The 14,839-nt window shown below is 33.4% G+C and overlaps 1 protein-coding gene across 8 annotated transcripts in view; it reads left to right on the top strand.

Annotated features, from left to right (window-relative positions):
- Positions 1 to 14,839, top strand: part of Myo6 (myosin VI) — a 142,682-nt gene that overhangs the window by 99,915 nt on the left and 27,928 nt on the right. For 7 of the 8 annotated variants that reach the window (XM_048799906.1, XM_048799862.1, XM_048799822.1 and 4 more), the window contains 6 exons: positions 1,678 to 1,805; positions 3,233 to 3,328; positions 3,583 to 3,756; positions 7,501 to 7,539; positions 9,101 to 9,194; positions 14,658 to 14,788. In XM_048799906.1, the coding sequence (XP_048655863.1) occupies positions 1,678 to 1,805; positions 3,233 to 3,328; positions 3,583 to 3,756; positions 7,501 to 7,539; positions 9,101 to 9,194; positions 14,658 to 14,788 (662 nt within the window). Of the gene's footprint in view, positions 1 to 1,677; positions 1,806 to 3,232; positions 3,329 to 3,582; positions 3,757 to 4,081; positions 7,540 to 9,100; positions 9,195 to 14,657; positions 14,789 to 14,839 lie in introns of those variants that run through there. The other variant, XM_048799958.1, reaches the window with a different exon arrangement.

The following is a 14,839-nucleotide window of genomic DNA, read 5'->3' as shown; positions in this document are numbered from 1 at the left end:
AAAAAAAAAAAAAAAAAAAAAAAATATATATATATATATATATATATATATATATATTTACTTGTCAGTGGACCTTTTTAAAATTTTATTTATTTTTTTGTAATTGTAGATGGATAGCATGCCTTTATTTTATTTCTTTATTTTTATGTGGTATTAAGGATCAAACCTAGCACCTCATATATACTAGGCAAGTGCTCTACCACTGAACTATAGCCCCAGCCTCTTGATGGACCTTTATTTTATTTATTTATTTGAGGTGCTGAGAATGGACCTAGTGACTCACACATGCTAGGCAAGTGATCTACCACTGAATTAGAACCCTATCCTGGAAGCTTACTTTCTTAATACTGCTTGCAATTTATTTTTCCTATCAAGACATCAGATTCAGCTTTGTTGAAACTTTTTCTAAAAGCTCTTCTATTTATTGTGTATTTACTTAAAAATCCTAAAAGTGTGAACCAGTTTGGAGGAGACTCAGTTGCTCAGGCAGCAAAGGGATTTATTGTCTCTCATGACAAACTCCATAATTAGGCTAGGCTCCAGGTGAAGATTGTCAGAGATTCCCTTAGTTCTCTTCTCTTCTGTGCACCCTCTCAGAGGTTGCAAGTTGGCTTTAGAAATTCCATGTGTCACATCCACAGAATACTGTGTAGCAGAAGGGTCTCTGTTTTCCTTGCCTTTTTTCTTTTTTAGCAATAAAGAAACCTTCCCCTCTAATCCCCCAGCTAGCTTTCAGTTCTCCTTTTTTTCTACCCCATCTCTAAAATCAGCTGTTTGCAAGGGGTCTTTTGACAATCTGGTCAATAACTCATGTCTAGGCTTGGACAACATAGAATAATAATGATGATGATACTTTTTATATTTATATTAAATTATATTAAATAGTCATATATATTAAGAAGTTGCACATGCTCCCTCGTCTACTCAGAATACCCCTCTCTTTTCTCATCTCTGTGCCTTTGACTGGGTGGTTTGCTATCTGCCTGGAATTCATCCTTTTCTGAATCTTTCAGCCCACCTCTGCCTCCTTCTACATCTATCAGAATACCCTCATTATAACATGTCCCTCCTTTACAACTGTTAATTACCCAAGAAGCATTATGTTCTGATCAAGGCAGTTAGAATCTTAAATTCTCTTCCTGTGTCTTGGAGCTCTGTCCCATTCAACAGTTTTTATATACTCTACTCAAGCAGATTACATTTTATAGTTATTTTGGACAGACAGAAAATTCAAACAGCGTGAAGGAAAGGAGCATAAAAATGTGCTGTTCCTGAAAAGTTTTGCTTGAAAGCATTAAAATCAGTTTCTAAAACTAGTATTGAAAGCTCTGCATGCAAAAGCTTCTGTAGTTTTACTTAATTTTGAATGTAGATGTCATCTGGAAAAGGGATAATTTCTGGTTTCTTTCCCTCTTATCCTTGTTTACAGTGGAATGGTTATTACATTTTTCATTTTCTTTATTGAGTTATTTTCTAAAATCTATATTAAAAGTATGATGTGACCTTCTAACAAATGGCCAGGTTGAAATAAAAATGCATCTGTTCTCAATAGTCTTTGATAGAATACTTTCAGAATCATCTGTTTCATTGTTTCCAATCAGTCCTTGAAATTTGAAATTTTTCATGTTATCTTTAAAGTGTTGTTTCTACCCTGAGTGTTTTCATTTTTTGAAATAGATTTAATTGAAGCAAAATTAGTTGGAATACTGGATATTTTAGATGAAGAGAACCGCCTTCCCCAGCCAAGTGACCAGCACTTTACATCTGCAGTTCACCAGAAGCACAAGGACCATTTCCGACTCACTGTGAGTTTGCCATTCTTAAGTTGAGACACTGGTGGGAAAAGAAGTCTTTGAAAAGGTGCACCAGATAGCAGATATTAATAGATCATTAGAATCATAAATTATGTAAGGTTTGAAGTAATTCTCTCATATCTAGCATCAGCTAGATTCAAACCAAATTATGTAAGGTTTGAAGTAACTCTCTCATATATACCATGTTTTATAGAAGGACATTTAATTTATATATATATTTCTTGATGATATTGCTTTATATGGATCAAGAATCTCTTTTCTGGCTAGAAAGTATATACCTCGAACTTGTGATCCTCCTGCCTCAGCCTCCTGAGTTGCTGGGATTACAAGAGTGGCATCACTGTGCCCTCTTTGAGTGTTTTTGCTTGAATTATCTCACTTTGTCCTATTAGTCTATTTGTGCTACAGACAAGCAGACAAGCAGGGAGAAGTTAAGTAATACTCTCGCATACATATGAGGAAGTGGTAAGTTTGAGAGGCAGATGAGGCAGTTGGCTACAGAGCCTTCTCCCTGACTTGTTCTGGTCTGTTGCTTTGTATGGAGAAAAGCCTGTGTTCTGTGAGCTCTCAGACCTTGATTAAGCCTATAAAGTTCCCACTCTTATTCTTATTCTTATTTATTTATTTAATACTTATTTTTTTGTTGTAGTTGGACACAATGCCTTTTTTAATTTTTTAATGTGGTGCTGAGGATTGAACCCATGGCCCCACACATGCTAGGTGAGCGCTCTACTGCTGAGCCACAACCCCAGCCCTTATTTTTATTTTTAAATGAGATTTTTTCCCTTTACTTTAGGTTATTTTATGGGTCAGATGTGATTGTGTGTGTGAAGGTGTTTTGGAAACTTGAAATGATTCAAATATGAGATACCATATTCAGATGGTACAATCTTAAAATGATTTAATTTTTTGGAAATGTTTGTGCTTTTTATGTAAACATGTTAGGATGTACGGTGGGAGAGTCCCTGTACTGATCTCAGGTATTTATTACCTGGCTGTATCTGGAAATCATCTGATTAAATGCTATGGGCTTTGGTGGATTTTAAAAGATCTCTGGGTGATTCTAACAAGTACCAAAGTCAAAAACCGCTGCTTTTGAAATATATAAATAGGCAGTTAACTTTATAAAATGCCAACTATGTCTTGCATGTACTTCTAATGATGGGATTTTGTTTTGTCTGTGTTTGTTTTTCGTTTGTTTGTAGTTTTGTCTTACACCTGTTTTTTTTCCCCTAGAGATTATCACCAAAAATTTGCTAGAATTCACTAATACTCTAAGGTATATCCAGATGCTTACAAAGCACTATAATTGTGAAAATTCCCTTTATAATTTTAAGTATTTTATACCTCAAACATTGTGTAAAGGACACCTAAGTAATGTATTTTTCATAATTTAATAACTTATATATGTTTTTCAGATCCCTAGGAAGTCTAAGCTGGCAGTACATAGGAATCTGAGAGATGACGAAGGCTTCATTATTAGGCACTTTGCAGGGGCAGTGTGCTATGAGACAGTGAGTATAACACTATAGTGTACAATACAATAGCTTCTAGTTGGCTATTTAAGTTTAAATAAAATTAAAAATTCGGTTCCTTAGTACATTAGTCACACTTCAGGTGCTAAATATCCATATTGACTAGTGACTGTTTTGGACAGTACAGATATAGAACATTTCTTTTATCAAAGAGAGGGTTCTATTAATAGTGATGAATTAAGGGACATTTATCATAAGATGGACTAAAACATTCTATTTGATTTGTTTTTCAGACCCAGTTTGTGGAGAAAAATAATGATGCTTTGCATATGTCTCTTGAATCTTTAATATGTGAATCCAGGGATAAGTTTATACGGGAATTATTTGAATCATCCACAAATAACAACAAAGATACAAAACAAAAAGCAGGAAAACTTAGCTTCATCAGTGTGGGAAACAAATTTAAGGTATTTGTGTTAAATACTTGAAAGTTTCTGCTGTATTTAAAATATATTATTTTATATTCTAAAGTAGATAATTTAGATCACTGTCATAAATCCCACAAGTGAGTTTTAAGAGAACACCCTGCTTTGTTGATACTTATATGCAAAATATCAAAACATAGCCCCTAGTCATTAAATATACAGAAATGCTTAAGATTTTCTAAATGTGTTCTTTCTTGGTGCATAACATATCTGATTGCTGCTCCTAATGTTCTTGCTTCTGCATACTGTCTAGTTGACCTTCAATCCTTCTCTTTCCCATGTGTTTTCTGTTTCCTTCCTCATTCAGCAGTTTTGTTTAGCTGGAGTAGTTCAGCTCGGGATGGCTAGAGAGGACTAGTTGAGTTGAGAGAGGAAAAGCAGGCACAGCCAGGGGCTTCAGGTAAATGATCGCCTTCATGGACTCCTATTTATAGAGTGGCTGCCATGTTAAAAAGAGCCGGTCTCAAGTTAATGATGCAGTTTATAATTCATTTCAACATGTTTTCTCTCACAGTGGCATTGTGGGCATGCATCTTGTACTAAAATTTAATTAAAGCTTTTGATAACTTCTGCAAAAGATAATTGCTCAGGTGTGGCAAACTCTTTAAGTTGCTTATTTAATATTAAAGAATATTTCATTTGTTAATTTTGAGACACATTTATTCTTTGAAATCTGACAAGGAATTGTCACAAGGTTTGTCTTAGAAATGGAATACTACTAATTAGTTATAAAATTAGTAGTATAAAAATAATTTAAAAATGTTTATAATATAAGTTTAAAGATCAAGAAACTATCATGTGTAGAACAAAGAAATAGAATTAATTTCTGTTTTATACATCTCCACACAGTAAAGTTATTATATTTGAAATAAATTACGTATTTGCCTTTTGAAATATGTACTTTAAATACTAATATGATGTAATTAGTATCATGGTACTAACTTTAGTAAAACCTTGAATCCTTTTTGGATTGAGATGGGCTCTAAATAATGATTTGAGAAAATCATATGTGTAAAACCTAGGTTTAAAAAAAATAGCTTACACATAAATATAGGAAAAATTAATAATATGTTTTTAGATAGCCAAATAAAAATATTTGAATTTTGTTATGTTATATTCATTAATTATAAGTTTATGTTTTACTCAGTAGGCAATATGTTTTCTCTAATTTGAATATTCTTTTATTCCTGATTGGACATTTGACAACAGATTGGTTTAAAAATAGTTTGTTAGTGGAATGTACTCATAGTTGTAGCTAGTCAGAAGGCTAAGGCCAGAGTATTGCTTGAGCCCAGAAGTTCAAGGGTCAGACTGGACAACATAGCAACCCCCAACTCAAAAAAATTTTTAAAAAAGAGGACATTTGCTGCTATAAAGTGGATAACATTCATTAAGTTTTTTCCTACTGTGGTACTGTAGTAGTTTTGCTGATAAGAACATACTTGAAATTTTAGATAACATAATTATAACCAAAAACATTCTTAAAATTCTTCTTTGCTTTAAATAATCTTTTATGTTGAGCCTTTGAAGTGACTTAAAATTGTTTATATAAGCCAGGTATGATGATGCATGCCTGTAATCCCAGTGACTAGGGAGGCTGAGGCATGAGGATCAAGTTCAAAGCCAACCTCAGCAACTTAGTGAGACCCTGTCTCAAAATAAAATAAAAAGGGGGTGGGGATGTGGCTCAGTTGTTAAGTACCCCTAGGATCAATCCCTTGTACCCCCAAAAAAGTATATATATATAATAATATGTGTTTTTATGTTCACTGCTGAAAGCTATAACTGAGTGATAACCATAACAAAAGATTTTCACATTTTTCTGACATGAAATTTTAATAATGTTTCTTAATTTTGAATATAGTTGGACAGCTCATTAAATTTGAGGCATGTAAGGCAATAATACAAAATAGGCTACTACATTTAATGTAGTATTTCAGTTATCCAACATTATAGGAAACAAAAGTTTTTCATGATATTTTCAAATGATTGAAACATAACCCTTTTACTGTATTTTACAAAAAAATCATTTCTTTTTGATGGAAGCATTCTTCTATTATAAATATGAATATTTGTTCTAAATAAAATATGTCCTAAATAAAATAAAATATGTTCTAAATAAAAATGAACTACGAATTGCCTAAGGCTATTTACCCATATGCTTTATGGTCCTTGACTATTGTACTTTCATAATTGACTTTCTTTTCTCTTTTCTCAGCTGCTGTTAGTTTATTTTTCTTGTTTCTACTCTTCTGACTGCCTCCTTTATGGGGGAGAACACCATGCTTAGTTTGTGGATGAAGGAGCGTGGACTTTGTGAGGGTTGTTTTCTTTCCAGAATAGTGGCTCTCATACTGCTTTTCAGTAATGTGAGGGTCCTGATTGATTAAGGTTGTCACAACTCTGTCAACCAGATAAGTGGTGTACATCTTTAATCTAACAACAAGTTTATTTCATTTTAATAACATAAGCCTATGGTATGTGTGGTATACTATAGCATCACAGACAGGAGACTGAAATTTGGTGTCATGCCTTTGTCATTACTAGTTCCATGATCTTGGGCAAGTTGTTTGTCTTCCTAACCTCCATGCTGTACCTGCAAATTGAGGCTAATAATACATCCTCAATTAGGATTGTTGTGTTTTATTCTTAATTGACTTAAATATGGCAATGCTCATGAAAAGATTTGAGCAGTTGAACAGTTCCTTACTCATAGGAAGTATTCAGTAAAGTGTACCTGTTAATTTTAATTATAGCTATGATCAATATAGTATATTAAGAATTAACATTATAATTTAACTTTTCTAAGTAGTATAATAAGCATCTCAGTATAAAAATCCAGATAAAGAATTTTATGTAATTAATTTACTTTGCAGAGTAGTGAAGCAAATAAATGATTTTAAGGTACTGAGCCAGAGTAAAATATAATTAATATTATAAAAACAGGAAAGCGTAGTAATTTGTATTCATTATCAATTTTTTTGAGAAAGTTGTCCAAGTTTTAAAAAATATTTGAAATGTGAACTGTTTTAAAACAGTAAGGAGAATTTCTATAGCTAGATAAGACAATTTTGTTTATGCCAAGTGTTTCATGAAATATTTCTAATACATACCAATAATGAATATATTTTTTTAAAAAACATTTTTTAGTTATAGTTGACAATATAGCTTTATTTATTTACGTATCTATCTATTTGTTTATTTATATGTGGTGCTGAGGATTGAACCCAGGGCGTTGCACGTGCTAGGCGAGCCCTCTACCACTGAGCCACAACACCAGCCCCAATAATGAATATTTTAAACGTCCTCATTCTTAAGAGTCTATGACACAAACTACACCTAGTTTGCCACATGTTAAAACACTGAATTATTGATCTCATGTTGAATGCATCCCCATATTTTCATTAACTTCCTTCATTGCCTATATAATTTTTCCTCATTTCATCCTACATGCAAATTTGTGTATTTTTAAAAAATTTTACTAATTTTCAGTCTTTTAATTATACCAGGCCTGTGTAAGTAAGTAAAGTTATTGACCTTGACATTTCATTATCCATTTTGCATGATGCTGTTAAAGAGTTTATATGCCAGCAGGTTGTTAAATTGTAATGTGTTATATGTGGATGTTATTGCATGTTATTTTATTCTGATATGGGAGAATTAATATTAACTTATGTCACTGTGTTCTTTGGTTTTTGAAATAAAATGATTTCCTTTCTTTTACAGACACAGTTAAATTTGCTTCTGGATAAACTTCGAAGTACTGTGAGTACATTTAACAAGAAAGCAGGTTTCTTTGAATGGTCCTCTAGAACTATTATATAGTAATTATCTAAGTAAAGAATAGTAACCCTGGAATAATTAAAAATATATTTTAGGGCTGGGGTTGTGGCTCTGGGGTAGAGTGCTTCTCTCAAATATGTGGGACAGTGGGTTTGATCCTCAGCAGCACACAAATAAATAAAATAAAGGTATTGTGTCCACCTACAACTAAAAAAAAAATTATTTTAAAAATATATTTTACACCAAATTTCCTTTGTTAAAAAAATCAGTTTTTAAGATGATGATTATTCTGGTTAGGTTTTTTTCCTGAAGAGAAGTTAAATATGTATGTGAAGACGAATTATTTTGTAAATATGTAGAACTCTTTGAGTTTTATTAAATTAAGATTAGCCTATAGTTTCAAGAAGGTGAAAAATATTTTGTAATTATGGAGTAGAATGATGAAATGATTTTTTTATTTTTAGGATTGCAAATAAGGCATTATAATTTACCCTTATTTTGTTACTCTTATAGTAACATTCTACAGACATGGCAATGTGATGTGGGAAAATATGTACATGATATTTTTATGTGCTTTTATAAAGGCAAATCTATGAGGAGTCTTTTTTTTTTTTGCTGAAGATTGAACACAGGTCTTTGTGCATGGTAGGCAAGTGCTCTACCACTGAGGTACATCCCCAGCCCTTTTTATTTTTCATTGGATGCAGGGTCTCACTAATTTGCCTAGGCTGGCCTCCAGCTTGCAGTCCTCCTGCTTTAGCCTCCAAGTAGCTGCAATTACGTATGTGCACCAACATGCGGGCCAGGAGGCTGTTTTTTAACTATACATTTTAGGGATTTACCCTGATTTTTTAAATGAAAAATAAAAACTTGACATAGAAAGATATTTAGTATATGGATTGTATAAATTAAGCATGATTCCAAACAAATCTACATAACTTAACTGACTATTCTTCCTTTTCAAATACTAATGATTTTGAAAAGCCAGGCATTTATTTTGTCATCGCTACTGTTGCTTAACTTACTGTTAGACTTGCTTTTGGAACCATTCAGAAAATCTTTTCAATATTCTTATTGGCTGCAAGTGTTTATCTCTTAAAGATCAAGCATGCGTATAAACCAAGTCTGATGAAGAGGGTATAGAGTGCTACTCTAAAATATTACTTCTGTGATAGAAACATGTTCTAAAATTTTTCAGTGAGCATCACCTTTGATGTAATTTTTGTTTTGCAAGGTGACTACTTTGAAGAGAAGCTGCTATTTGAATGTCTAGCATGTTAGCTTCAGCACATGAAAATTTCTTTGTATACCTAATCAGTATTCTTTCTCCCTCATTCAGCATAATCTGATAACCAAATGAATGACTTTAAGCTTTTTATTTCAAGCTTTAAATGTTAATACTATGCTAAGACATTTTTTAGTTCCTTAGTGGTTATTTTAAAGTTTCATGTGTTAATATGCTTTGAAAGTTTCTGGTATTCGTAAAAATAGAAAAACAAGAAGGCTATATGTATTATCTCAAAAGGTGCCTTTGTTCTCCTAGGGAGCAAGCTTTATTCGTTGCATCAAACCTAATTTAAAGATGACAAGCCACCACTTTGAAGGTGCTCAAATTCTGTCTCAACTTCAATGTTCAGGTATTTCCATATATTCATAATCTGTGTCACTGTGTGTCAGTAGTCATAGCTTAAGTGCAATTTAATAGGACCAATGATTTGAAGTAATTCACCATTACCTTGGTTATTTTTAAGTGTAATAAGATTTTTATCTTATTTTCTTTGATTCTAAGAAAAGCATGGGTGGCAAATTATTTGAGTAATAGTGGGTTATGGTTTATTATGAAATAAAAGCATTTTACATAATTGTAGTAAAATTTTATAAAATCACTTTAGTAGAAAACCTGAATCTCCCTTTTGTAGGCTGCTTTCCTATTATCTTCTCAGTCCAGTCATTTCTCATTCCCTACGCAGCTAGAGTAGGAAGTTTGTTTTGTTGTCCTTGCTTCCTCTCTACCATTTGTGAAAAAATAAAAAACAGAATGAAGCCCTTGGTTCTGTGGCCCTTTCATGCATTTGATTAATTCTATCACTTCCCATCCCTATCCCTGCACAGATGACTTGCTACATCACAGAAGTCTCAGGCCCTGGGCTCATTTTTTCCTTTACCCCATGCCTACCCTCGATCCAATACTGGCCTTTTCCCTGAGGCATCAGCCTTCTTATGTTTTGATCCAGCTTAGTCTCCTGAAACTTTCTCAAACTCTCTTGCCTCCGTATTTTACTCTTTGTGGAGGTAGATTTAACCGTGAAATATGGTCACTTACGTTTCAGGATCCTTCATTGAAATGAACCCTTTTCAAAGCCTGGTACTGAATTTTGTATTCTTTAGTAATTTGTAATTTTGTATTTTGTTCCTGAAAGAACCCTCCCGGAATCACATACACTCTAGGCTTCCCAAATCTGGATCTACCTCTCACTGCCTCTTACAAAACCTTAGCTGTCTTAAGTTTGTTCTGCCCTTTCTTCTTGTCTGCCTGGGATTGGGAGACAAGTCAGGTTGACACCACTTAAAATTCATGGTCGGTGACCTTTTAGGGCTCTCAAACCTGTCCTGTCAAGTTTCCTTGGTTAGCTTGTTCTGTTTCTCTACAGAACAAACTAGTCTGACCAATCCTGTTCTTAAATCTCTGAGCCTCTGCCAGAAGATGGCCTTACCTCTTTGCCAAAAAACTTTAAAGCTTCATCTGTCTGCTACCAAGAACATGCACCTATCTGAATATCCTTCCTTCCTATTAAGAAAGCAGAAATTGGGCTGGGAATGTGGCTCAAGTGGTAGTGCGGCCCGGGTTCGATCCTCAGCACCACATACAAACATACAAAGATGTTATGTCCGCCGAAAACTAAAAAAATAAATATTAAAAAAATTCTCTCTCTCTCTCTTTCTCTCTCTCTTAAAAAAAAAAAAAAAGAAAGAAAGCAGAAATTGCCTCTCTTCCTAGTTGAGGCTTACAGTGCTTTGAAATCCATACCTACTATTATTGCAAGTAGTCACCTTGCAATACATATAATCAGCACTGAATACATATGCCTATATATTATATGTATTGAACCATTCCCTTTGGACATGGGTCTCTCTCATTTCACTTAAGTGTGCTTAAATATGCTAAAAATCTGATCTATGATTTACATTCCCTTCCATCTACTCCCCATCTTTTTTTCTTACCGTGGATAGTTGTTCCCTTTCCTCTCCCACAAATAGTCTATTCTCAGTTTATGCCCTCAACTCACTCTTTAACCTCAAGAGAGTTCAGCTTTTATCTTGATAAGGTCACCGGTGGTTACCTTCTTAAATCGTATGTTCATTTTGCAGTCCTTAGTGGACTTCACAGAATTCAACTCTGACCAGTCTCTTCCACATTTCTTTTCCTTAGCTTCTGAAACAGTGTATGCTCTTATTTTTCTTTGGAATTATCTGGCCTTTCCCAACTCCTCTACAGGCTCATTTTCTTCTACATGGATAGTATTTCTTAATAGTTTTTCAGGATTTGGGTTTATCCTATTTTTCTACTCATTTTATATCAACTCTGTCTAGTAGAATTTTCCAGATGATAGAAATATTCTGTATCTGTGTTATTTAATATGGTAACCCCTAGACACTGGCTATTCAGCATCAGAAATGTGGCCAGTAGGACTTATTTAAAGTTTAAATAAATTTAATTTTAATATTTTAAAATTTAAATCGTCACATGTCTAGTGTACCTACAGAGCTTGTGGCTAGTGACTGCCATGTTGGAAAGCACAGGTTATATATTTTCTAAGTCTCCCCTAGCACCATTGACATTACTTCCTAAATAATGAGCCCTATTATTCTCTAGTCCAAGCTGTCATCATCTTGTTCCTGGCCTTTTGCCTTAGCTTTGTAAGTATTCTCTTTGTATCTACTCAGTCTCTTCTTCATATGCAACCTGAATTATTACTTTACAACTCAGCTCTGATCATTGTTTTTACTTGCCTAAAAAACAGTAATGGCAGCTGGGTGTGGTGGTGTACCCCTGTAACCCCAGCTACTCTGGATACTAAGGCAGAAGAATTACAAGTTTGAGGCCAGTCTAGGCAACTTAGACCTTGTTTCAAAATAAAAAGTAAAAAGGATTGGGATCGTAGCTCAGTGGTAGAGTGCTAGCCTGGGTGAGGCCTGGGTTCAATTTCTTGTACTGACATTAAAAAAACAAAACAAAACAAAAACAAAAACAACAACAACAAAAACAAAACAAATCAAAACTTCCAGTGGCTCCTTTTAGCATTAGAGTGAAGAGCAAAAATCCTGGTAGCTTGTGAGGCCTCATACTATCTAGCCTGTGTGTCCTTAGCTCCCTAGTTTCACTTTCTACCCTGCCTCTTCTCTGTGTGCTTCAGCCATACTGACTTTCCTTTCAGTCCCTTCAGTACTCTCTTGCAGGATCTGTGCATATGTTCTTCCAGTGTTTGGAACACTCTTGCTACATGCTGCATCTTTTCATCTTTTATGTCTCAACTTGATTGCTACTTTTCTGTGAAAGCCTTTCTTGATATTCCTGTCCTGGAAGGGAGCCTTAGTTCATGGTGCTACAGCTGGTGTCTTTATTTTAGAGTCATAGTTACAAATTTTATGTATACTTGTATAATTATTTTTCCCTCCTCCAATCCATAAGCCCATGTTGACAGAAACTCTGTTTTGGCTGATACAAAATCCCTGTTTCCCTGGAATATATTCTTTGTTGAATGAAATGCATAGTCTAGGAAAATTCTAACAAATACTGGAAAATTAAATAACTCGTGTCTACTGAATTCTTGCATATAATACAGATGTATTTTTGTGTTTTGTCTTTTAGGGTGTTGTTATTTAGAATTTAACTTTTTTTCCCATTTAAATTTCTTTGTAGGATTTGCTTTACATAGTATAATTCATTTATTGCCTAAGTGAGCATCTAGTGTCCTGGAAAGTCAAGCATATTTAGATTTAGCTGTATGTGCTATTAGATTAGCAGAGTATGGATTTACTGATGGGTCAGCAAGGATTCCCCTTTCAGAAAGCAGGATATTTCATATGTTAAGTTGCATTGGCCATTTAACAGATGAAACCCATTCGCGATACTTTGTTTTTTAAAGTACTAATAATAGTATAATTGTATAGTTTTGTAATAAGAAAAAGCAAAAAGTAACAATGAGTGGTAGGAATAAGAAATATTTATGAAGCTTTCTAAAATAAAGATATTTAAGATTTGGATTCTATTTTACCTTTTCATTCTTACTGGGTTTTATTTTTCTGTTTTGAGAATAATTAAGACACCTATTAAAAACTTCTTATCATCCAATATCAGGACAAAGTACAAAAAGGTGAGAGAAAGTAGGTTGTCTTCCTCTGTGAAACTGAAGCTGTGCTGTCCATAGTAGAAAGGGTAGTTCTAAGTATACCAGCCAGCAGTGTATGGAACAGCTGTTTATCAGACTCCCAGATTAAGAGCCAGGTCTTGGGAGTTTCTAGAAGAGTATTGACTTATAGTCATTGATTTCTATTTTTCAGCTCAAAAATTAACTTCAATTATTAAGAAGTCCATTGTAGGCTTAGTAATTTGTTAAGCTCCATGAAATTATTAATGAACTTCTACGAACCAGTTCATAATTTGCAGAGATAAAGCAAGCCTAGAAGCTTAAGAGGTGGTAAAATCTGTGGCAATACCAACCAAACCTTGTTTTTATTTCTCCAAGCAGAGCCTAGAACTAAGTCTAGTTCTGGAATTTTTTTTCTTATAAGAATGATGGTCTTTATGTTTCATTAATCACCATATACTTTATGCTTTTTTATTTAGTTATATTTCTTATACTGATCAGATTAAATTTTGCTCTATTCTTTTAAAACTAATGTTATATTCCAGCATATAGTTGTAGCATCTTTTAATCAGGAAACACTACAAACAGTGATCTTGTGGCTATCTGGATATTCTCCACAAATATCTTCACTTACAAGTATGAAGGGTTGTAGGGTAGGCTCAGAGAAATATAAATTACTGAACCAAAGGGATGGGTGTTTTCTAATTGCCATCCAAGATTGTTGTCTTGATTTACTCTAAGAGTGTATGCCTGTGTTATTCTACATAGTCATCAACTCTGAATACTATTGATGTTTTGTACCTTTGCCAGTCAATAGTCTAAAATTCAATATGGTTGCCTAGAAATACTATCTTTCTTATAAGATTGTTTTAAAATAATAATTCACTTAAAAATTTTTAGAGTTTTATTTTTTTAACTAAAATTTTTGACCAGCAAAAATTTATTTTGATATAAAGAAAAAAGTAAGGGTCTAACGTTATTTTCATTTTCCAAATAGCAAGCCATTTATCATAACACTATTTATTAAATAATCTATTTTTTCCATTGATTTTAGTAGTTTCAGAGACTAAAATTCAGGTCTCATTGTGAACAAAATTCTTGGCATTATCGCTAGTCGTTGAACTTTTCCCAACGTATTTTACATTTTTCCTAATCCCTAAAAGCTCATATTGCCTCAAGGCTCAGATTAACCACTTCTTAGAATTACACTGGTAACAGATATTGATCTTATAGACTTATCATTCCAGTAGATTAGTTTCTCTAAGAGCGTCTTTATATTGAGTAGTGAGCTTTCCTTTCCTTTCCTTTTGCTTTTTTTAAGTACTAGGGAGAATTTGGGAATATATTTGACCACTTTTTGGAGACTCTGTTAGAAATGTTGTTCTAAATTTAACCTCAGATTTTTGAAAGTGGACTTGTACTGGGCTTTGTTTGGTATACTGGGATGTAATGGAGAGATGCCTAGCATAAAAAAAGATATAAAATAGGCTTTGTAGTGAATAGTAGTTTGCCTTTAGTGATATTGGTTTTAGATGGAATTTGACTATAGTAATTTTAGGTGGTAGATAAGTTGAGACATAATGATTAGAAGTGTATTTGCTATGTAATCTTTCATTGCTGATGATTTCTGTTAATTGTCCTTTCTTAAACATTAATTTTATAAATTGGTCATTCATGAGTTATTTTGGACTTCTGCACATGACTGGCTGTGATTTGTGTTTATGAATCTAGGTATGGTGTCTGTTTTGGACTTGATGCAGGGGGGTTTCCCATCACGAGCTTCATTTCATGAACTCTACAACATGTATAAAAAATTTATGCCAGAGAAACTTGCAAGATTGGATCCAAGGCTATTTTGTAAGGTACAAATAGTAAATCTGATTTTACATAAATTAAAAGTTTCTTAGCAGTAA

This window comes from Marmota marmota, unplaced genomic scaffold, assembly GCF_001458135.2.
Source record: "Marmota marmota marmota unplaced genomic scaffold, marMar, whole genome shotgun sequence".
NCBI lineage: Eukaryota > Metazoa > Chordata > Mammalia > Rodentia > Sciuridae > Marmota > Marmota marmota.
This window is presented reverse-complemented; position numbering and strand designations above follow the sequence as displayed.